The 9038-nt window shown below is 50.6% G+C and overlaps 1 protein-coding gene across 1 annotated transcript; it reads right to left on the bottom strand.

Annotated features, from left to right (window-relative positions):
* Positions 1–839: 839 nt before the first annotated feature.
* LOC116942568 (cytochrome P450 7A1-like) lies at positions 840–8418 on the bottom strand. The gene is made up of 6 exons (XM_032954630.2): positions 8225–8418; positions 5807–6047; positions 4410–5323; positions 4154–4275; positions 3742–3920; positions 840–3012 (listed from the first exon to the last, which is right to left on the bottom strand). Exons 1-6 carry the CDS (start codon positions 8305–8307, stop codon positions 2695–2697), a joined length of 1857 nt encoding a protein of 618 aa, XP_032810521.2. The 5' UTR covers positions 8308–8418; the 3' UTR covers positions 840–2694.
* Between the last annotated feature and the right edge of the window lie 620 nt (positions 8419–9038).

Raw genomic sequence — 9038 nt, 5'->3', positions numbered from 1 at the left:
CTCCCCCCCTCCTTAACCTGTATATATAAGCTCGAGGCTCTCAGAGCCTCCCCACTTGATGCAGCGATCTTGCTGTGACTGTTCCACCTGAAGACGGAAGCTTGTGTTGCCTCCGAAACGTCGTGATTTAATTGTTTTCTTATATTTTACCGACGTGACTTTACCGAAAAAAAACAAAGAGTATAAGGACAACTACTTTGTTTAATCAAACCTACGTTTTTATTAGCATATTAAAACAATTTAACGACTGAGAATGAAAGGGGTGTAAGGCTGCAGAACAGGTGAAGAACGACCGGTCTAGATGATGTAAAAGTGCGTATCTCGAGTGGCTTCCTAATATCGGAATGAAGAGCGTTCCAGACGGCCGCAGAAGCGGTGATCGTCGTTGTTCGATGGCCAGCCAAAAGTGACTGCTGCTGGGGAGGATGAGCGGACAGTTAATGCCCCTTGACGAGATCAGCGAGGTGTTGTGTTTCGTGCGGCAGGTGGGTTCATGAACCCGTCTGTGTGGACCCGTGTCACCTCATTGTTTGGGTCTTCGCCAGGGTATTGCATTCTTCACGAACCAAGCAAAAACAAATCCTCATCAAAGGAACTGGTCAAATATTCCCAATTACAGCGTCCTCTTGGGGCATGGATCTTGAGGTTCATTGAGGCGCTTCTTTGCAAATACAGGGCTCGTGATTTTTTTTTACCAAAGGCGTGTGTTGCTCTATGCACTACAGTACTGTGTAAGGTGTAAGCGAAAATATTACGCTTCTGTGCAATTCACGTGACACATTTTTATCAATGCCTTTGGGAGGCACTTCGAGCGTATGAAAGGGAATTACGATAAAATATTCAACACGTTGCTTTATTTTACAGCAATTATGCATAATGAACAAACATGTATAATGCCCAACTTAAATACCTATTTTGCTTTGCTTATCCATGATTTCCCTAAAGCCCCGCACCATCGATGCAGACTCTGCTAAAGTGCCAACAAGACACCACTGGCTAGGTGCCACTTAGCAGGACATCGTCTTAAGTTTTCTTGGCAACCGTACATTTATACCGTTCCAAACGCATTCCGACAAATGTTGCCAAACCTATGTTGGATTATAATATTTCCCTAAAGCCCCGCACCATCGATGCAGACTCATTTCTATTGTACTTATTTTGTTTAAAAAAAAATGTGGACAAGTTTGCCAGTTTGGCGACAAACGTAAGTCCAAATGTTTCTCAAGTCCTCAACACCCGAGCGTCAAAAACGCCACCCACTCTCACTTCCTCGTTGGTGCTAACCAGAGGGCCCATGGTCCCGCAGGCTGCACGCAAATCGGGGTTCCCCTTCACATCGGTGGCTTACTTCGTGCTCCGAACACGATGGAAATTTATTTTCTTGCGTTTACTGAGCGAAGTTTGGCCACTTTTCACCCAGGCAGCACAGACTCGGGTGTTTCTTGGCCCATCGCTTTAAGCAACAGTTATATTATTATTGAAGAATTCACGATTTTATAAAATAAATAACATATATACAATTAAGAAAATTTGTTTAAAAGATATTGTTTCAAACTCAAAATCGTATCAGTGATTCTCATACTGCTGCAGTCGCAGCAGTGTGTGGCCGATGTTCGCAGCAGAGAACCGTACACTTAATAGATACTGGCACACAGTTAAAGCAGGGGTCGAGCATGGGCACAGTTTGATACACAACCAAAGTCAAACAAAACTTTTTTCAAGATCATTTTTTTGTTAAATGGCAGTGGTTAGTGCACTGCACTTTGAACCCCATGACCTGAGTTTCATTCCAGGGCATAGCTAATATCAGCAGTGGGTACTATCTGAAACCTTTAAGTGACCAGCATGGTGAAGTATGGTCAAACAATCCCCATGACTGCCATGGCATGGGGGTTGTTTTTTTCATCCAGCAGTAGCAGATTGACAAAGGGCTGTATTTTATTAACTAATTCATATCACACAATGACGTTACCTTGGCTTAATCTGGCATCGGTCGTACAGGCGCCGCTCCCACTGGGAGTCTGCCATTGAGCTGCGCCCATATTCCGGAAGCACGACATCTTCCCTTTTTAATCCAAATGTCAATGTGGACAATGAGGTAGATGTAAACATTTTCTGCATCCAGCTGTAGTTCCTGCCACTCGTGCACCCCTCAGCTAGCGTTCACGTGCCATCCGTTTTAAAATCGCGAGGGTAAAATACATGAACAGGTGAATCCATAGCCTCTATATAGGCACAGTGGGGTCTTGCTAGCATTGTCGCCTGTGGCCACGTTGGGAACGTTCTTTAAGTCGACCTATCAGTTCCCAAAATGTGGATTCTCATCCATTACTCTTCCACAGGTGACAGCATAACTCTATGTGAACGCAGCGGCAGGCCAAATAGCCGGCAAGCTTTGTATGTGCACCCTCGTCCAGGGTGACTCAAGGCCTCCTGGCCGCACTGCACAACGTTGGGACGAACGCGCCGTGGTCGGGAAGTGGAACAGAAACGGGGGTGGGGGTGGAGGGGGGTTCCCTTCTTTTTCTCCCTTTTACTATTCTGCACATTATTAATAAATATGGTTAATTATTGGCCACAGCCTTTTCTTGGTAAAGCGCACAGTGCACTGGACTTCCACTCCTACACAGAGATAGAGCTTTATGGAAGAGTTGGGTAATAGTGTATTGTGAAGTGCGATCGTGGCTAGAAGGACTAGAGGTGGACGCTGCGAGACGTGGGTTTGATTCGGTAGCGGAAGGGAACATCTGTAGCGGGCTGCAGGATACCGAGCCCGACCCGGGCCTGGTCCAGGGTTGGCGGGACCTCCTCCGAGTCCAGCAGCTCCATGTCATACAGGCTCATGACCAGCAGCAGGAACTGCTTCATCTCGATCATGGCAAAGAAGCGTCCGGGGCACATGGTGATTCCGGAGCCGAAGGGCATGTAGTAGTACTTGAGCTTCCGCCCGTTCTTATAGAAGTTTGTCCTCTCTTGGCCGTTGTCGTCCAAAAACCGGTCGTGCTTGAATTTCTGTCGAAAGCAAACGCACCATCCATGTTAGCTGCTAAATTTAAACCGATTAAAATGTCAACCTTCGATTAAAATCAGGAACTTTTTTTTTATACCGATGTTTCGAAGCGGTCATAATTAAAATTGTATTCTGAGACGTGTGTACATATATATTGTGGCAGATTAATTTGGTTGTGTTGAACCATTACTGCGGAGATTGTGCACTCCTGGATGGCTGGGTGGTTGAGGGGATGTGTCAGATTTACTCTTAAGCCTTTCCAATTCCAAAACATCTGCAAATTGTAGGGTGTGGTTGTCCCGTTCACCTCTGAATCTCGGAATGCGCACGCGGCTCAGCATTAATTTTATTTACAGAGGCGTAGCGCCGTTGTTTTTAAAGACATCGTACTCCCCACAGAGAATCGTAGCGACACGACCTCCCGCATGGCCTTGTGGGAGCCTCGGTACTGAGAAGTTATTTTATTTTTCTTCCGGTTTCGTTGTGATGATGTACATGTACATTGTCGGAACGGAATCGGAAGAAAAACTAATAACGTACACGTACGTCATCGGAACGGGAAAGGATAACTTTTTACATGGAGAGATACACATAGGTAGGAGGAGCACTGCTTATTTATCTTGGTTTTTATTTACAGTTCATTCTACCGTAGCCCAAAACGTATTGCGCACGGACCGATTAACACGCGAGTGGGGGAATTTAAAGTCACGTTCACGGCTGCGCATATTTACCAGCGGATCGTGGAATATGTCGGGGTCGTAGTGCAGCAGCTGTGGGTACAGCGCGATGACGTCACCCTTGCGGACCCGGTACCCTCTGCTTGAGTCCAGGGCAAGCTCAAAGTCTTCCTTCACCACTCGGACGTTCATGGAGGCGCTGGAGAGCCGCATCGCCTCCTTGATCACGCTCTCTGCAGCAGCAGCAGCAAAAACAACGGACAGCGCATGAGACTCGTGTGGCGCACGCTTGTTTGAAAAAAGTGAGGGCGGTCTGAGGATCGTCCAAAACTGTGAAAAATACAGTTTCATAGCCAAGAGCAGTAATACCCAGATACTACAACACGATCACTTTATTTAAAACGTTGTGTTTGTGAACCGATTAACACCACGTGACAGCGAAGGTTGAGTAAAGGGCGATGTGTACCTAATATGACGAGCCTGTTCAGTTGCTCTTCGCTAAACTTGAGGAGCTCTCCCTCCTTCCAGTGGCAGTCCCCAATGACCTCCTTGATTTCCTTCCTGGCCGCCTGCATTGCCTCCGGAGACCTGGAGAGCAGCGGCGGAGCAAATTCATTTCACCGCTCCGAAGGGCGAGAGCGCTCACGCCACCAACACCCGAGAGTCGCGGCGAGTCGTGGGCGAGGAGGGCGCACACAGAGCTCGGGGAGCCTTCCACATACCTGAGGAGGTAGAAGAGGCTCCAGAAGGCGGCTGGAAGGGTGTTGGCCAGCGAGGCCCACAGCAGGGCCAGGTGGGTGCGTGCCTTGCCCATGTCGTCCATGCGAGACAGCGTGTCATTGAGTTGTATTCGGAGGGCGATGAGCGCCGACATGTTGTGCCGCTCGTACAGCTTCTCCTGCTTGAGCTCCTTGGCGAGCTTCTCGCGCGCGCTGTGCGCCCAGTAGAAGAGCTTGATGGGGAGGCCCGCGACCAGCGCAGGGAAGAAGCTGTCGAAGGTCTTGAAGTTGTTCTGCATGCTGTGGATGTTGGCTCGATGCTCCCTGGGACTGTTCTGCTGATGCAGCTCTTTCCCGAACATGGTCATGAAGCTCGCCTCGAACATGATGCTGTAGCAGAAGAGGTAGAGTCCATTCTGCTGCCAGGCAGTGGGCAGGCCCTGGTGTCCCAGCAGTGGCAATGGCTTGGATTGTGGTGGCCGAATTAGAGCGTCTGTCTGAGCACACCTGTGCCGCGTGATTTGCATGTCACTGGAGCTGCCAACTGATTCGCCCTTATTTGTATAAGCGGTAGTGTCCACATTGTCCCTGTCTGCCTGGCCTCTTGACTCAGATTTAATCAAATTGACACGATTTGGATCGGGGAGGAGATGCGCCGCATCCTCAGCGCAGGGGGGTTGCGCCGCCGAGTTGGGGCTGCGTCTGCGCTGCCTGGCCGCCTCGGGTGGTGACTCGTGCTCGGCTCCCAGCACCGGCTTGGAGCGATCGGAGTCGCGCAGCATGACGCTTTGCATGTTCTCCAGCATGCTCTCGGACATCCCCACCAGGCCCTCTCCCTGCAGCGTACGCAGGAACGTTTGGTGCAGATTCTCCGTGGTGTAGCCGGCGTCCGGGTCCATGCTGTGGTGGCCAAACAGCTACGCACCACAAAACAACATCGATTCACACAAACTATTGAACGAATTTTTTAAAAAAAATTTACCAGGTAAGGCCCGCTGAGTTGTACAGCTCTTTTTCAGAATTCGCTGCCAGCTGTACACGAGCACGTTCGTCGACCACCCGACAGAACAAATCGAACTGTCACCCGGGAAGATATTCCAATTGATTGTTTGTGGTTCATCAACAAACGGGGGCGGGGGGGGGAGAGACCGCTGAAAAGCCCAAGCGAAAACTTCGGCAAATTTTATACGCTGCAGATTACACCCAGCATTGTCGGGCGTTCACAGCGTTCTCGGCTCTGACGAGGAGGCCCTCCGGCGAAACGTCAAATACAATCGCCACCAACTTAGCTTGCCGTGAGTCTCACGACGACGACGAGGACAATGACCGTGGTCATCGTCAACGTTCAGGGGCTCCCGGGGAGGGAGAAGCGTCGGGCGTCCACCTTCACCGTCGCTTACCTTCGACGAGAGCTCGTAGGCGAACTTGTTCCAGTCGAGGTGGCGGCCTCGCCGTGCCACGGCGCTGTAGGAGAATGGGTCCGTGATGAAGTGGATGTATTTGCCGGCGATCCTGCACGTGAAGATGTCCCCGTGCCGCCGCTGGCGCTTGCGCAAGAACTCCAGCGGGTTGACCCCGAACTGCAGCGCGAGGCCGAGGAAGGGCAGCCAGCCATTCTCCAGCGGAGGCTCCCCGGGCGTCCTTCCAGGATACAGCAGCGGGGGGGGGGGGGGAGGCAATGAGCACCATGCGGCCCAAAAGGACTTTTCTGCAGTGGTCAAAAGAGTTCAAGTGATTTGCTGTTGAGTCAACGGTGGAAATTCCACATTCCTATGGCAGGGTGAGCAAGCCTATCCGTTTTCATAACGTAAATTGGATATAATGCGATTGATGTATTAGGGCAGACATTTTTTTCGTACAACGCGGATGCCAACTGGATGTAACGCGATTGAGTGAATGGAATAACATCGCGCGAGTAGGAATGAGCGGTTGTACGGCGGCGTCGGCGTAGCATCGCACGAGACATTGGGATGCTGCTGGATGCTTCTAGATGCTACGCACACGCCTCGGTCTTTGTTCAGCCTGCGTACGCATCGCACGTGTTACGTGACGTAACATCGAATTGTCAGTATTATGTTAATCATTTATTGTACTACAACACTTTTCAGTGTTATTAAACATGGGAACTTAACAGATTGGAAATTTGCCCAATTCTACTGAAGTCACTGAAGCAATAATATTCATATTTGATTTCTTCTGAGCGTACACTCTATGCAGAGGCGATATATGTTGTTTGCGACGAATTGCCATTTAGTGTAAGTGACTGTTATTGTTTGTCCACTTTCATTACGTTACGTTCAATAGTTTATCCTAACAATGTGCGCGTTACAACCTACCAACATATCTTATCGCACCATCTCGTGCACAACATTCCAAATAAACACGACAATGATCAAACAATAATTCTACTGTCGAATGCATGGCCTAACATTTGCTTTATCGTTGATGGAGGGGGTGAGGTGGCGTGGGTTGGGGTGGGGGGTTGCTTGACCAAAAGTTTCGCCGCGCTGCTGGGCACTGGTCGCTGGCGAAGGCTCCTGGCGCCGTTTGCCAGCGGCGTTCGCCGTGGTCGGGGTTCGACTCCAGGTTACGGGATCTGCCGCCACGGGGTGGCAGCAGGCCGTGGCTGGAAGTCAATCGCTCGTTACCTGCTCTGACTTCAGCGTCTGCACATTGGAGTTCGTTTTTTTGCAATCGCCTTGCGATTTTCGCAGCTTGTGCTTGTGTTGTCCTTGCATTCGTGTGCGCGGAAGCGTTTCATGCGGCACTCTTCACTCCAATGCCATCAAATGGCCGAGTCGTTGAAGTTATTAAGGAGATACGATGCAGTATTTGCATTGAGCACCGGGGGTTCCATAAACAAACAAAATCGTGGATGGGTTTTTTGCATCTCCAATGCCTTATTGGGACTCAGTGACATTTAAACCCCAGCATAGAATGCTTCCCCCCTACCCCCAACCACCAACTTTTTGAGGGGTCCAAAGAAATTAAAATTATTTTTTTTTGGTTTCTTGTATAATAGAGGGGGGGTTTTTTGGGTTATATCGCTTAAATATATGTCGTTAAAACCCGCCACCACCCGACACAGCCAACTAGTAAGGATTGTCACGTAAACAGAACGTGGCCAATTCGTCACTAGTACAGCACTAAGCGGTGTGGATGATTATGGATGATATTGGTCGCGAAAACCCTCCTGTTAAACTGACTTGTTTCTTGTAGTTACAAGCATGGACTCGGCTATCAGCGGTCACAAATTTCACCGTTCTAGCCCTTTCTAGGACATCGTCACGCACGGCTGTACCTCGTATTTGCCCAAGAGTTCAAACGTTAGAGGCCATCGGGGGAGATAGCAGAGAACCACGCGAAAACGGTGACGGCGCTTTTCGTGAACACCATTTGGCCACCGCTGTTCACCGAATACGCACCGTCCCAATTACAATGCAGAAATAAACAGGGTTTGTTGCGCGCACGCATAACGGACAAGCTTCTTCTCATTTCATCAACCCACGGTGTGTTTAGCTTCGTTTGAGAACGTCCCTGCTCTAGGACGGACTCGCACCCCTTTCCACAGCTTACGTTCTGGCGCATGGCTCTCGCGAGCCGAACGTGCAGTTGACAATGTACACTTTGGCAACGTTGATTATTTGGGGTACAAAAAAAACCCCAAGACATTTCATCAACATCTGCACTTAAACGTGCACCGCATCAAAAAGGTCACCATCGAAGAGCTCGCGATACGCAGGGGTCTTCCAGGACCACTCGCGTCTTGGTGTTGCCTGTTGCGAGGGCAGCGAGGCACCCGGGAGGGACCGGTTTACCTGCGCCGCAGGCTGAGCAGGATGCAGAGCAGCACGCAGGCGGAGAGCGCGGCGGCGATGGTGAGGGTCACCAGGAGAGGCATCGTCTTTGTCGGAGGCGCCGTCTGCTGTTGGGTCACGGTTGTTTGCTGGCCTGGGGGGGGTCGGGGATGTCTTGCCAGGTGGGGGACCAGGGTGGCGGAACGCAGCACACGGGCGGGCTGGTTAGCTGGGAGGTGCGCGCCGCTCGACTTTTATAAGCAAGGTTCACGCTGAGCGTCGGTGGGTGGGTGGGTGTGGGGGGTTATAATTGCCAATCGCTATCTCGTCGCCCTACTGCCTTCCCCAAACATTTCTCCCCCCCCCACCATCCCCCACCACCCCCACTCCTAATATCATCCCAACCCCAACTCAGTCCCGCTTCTCCTCTCCATCTCTTGCCCACCTCCCTTTGAAGTGATAGGCCAAGGTTATCTTAGTTTGCTAAGCAGCAGCAGCACATTTTTTTGCACGTTTGTGTACGAAGCACTCAACAAGTGAGAGCGGTGGTGCCGCTAGACGATGGCAGTCGAGGCTCACCCGTACGACACGCGCACACGAGTCCCGACAGCTCCGACAGATCGCTCCGTTACTACCCGCGCCTGTGGCGCGCGTTCCGCTGTTGCCCGCTCCTCCGTATGGATCGCATTGATCGTTGTTTTGATGCACCACGGATCTCTCTGGCAAACGAGCTGGGCAACCGGCTACAAGGGACTTTCCGTGCGACGAATGAACATTTATTGATTCATTGATTGTACATGGTGAGCACCATTTATTTATTTATACGCTTGCGAGA

This window comes from Petromyzon marinus, chromosome 15, assembly GCF_048934315.1.
Source record: "Petromyzon marinus isolate PM22_M1 ecotype Great Lakes invasive population chromosome 15, UKy_Petmar_22M1.pri1.0, whole genome shotgun sequence".
Lineage (NCBI taxonomy): Eukaryota > Metazoa > Chordata > Hyperoartia > Petromyzontiformes > Petromyzontidae > Petromyzon > Petromyzon marinus.
The sequence above is the reverse complement of the archived record's forward strand: the minus strand, read 5'-3'. Positions and strand labels throughout refer to the sequence as shown.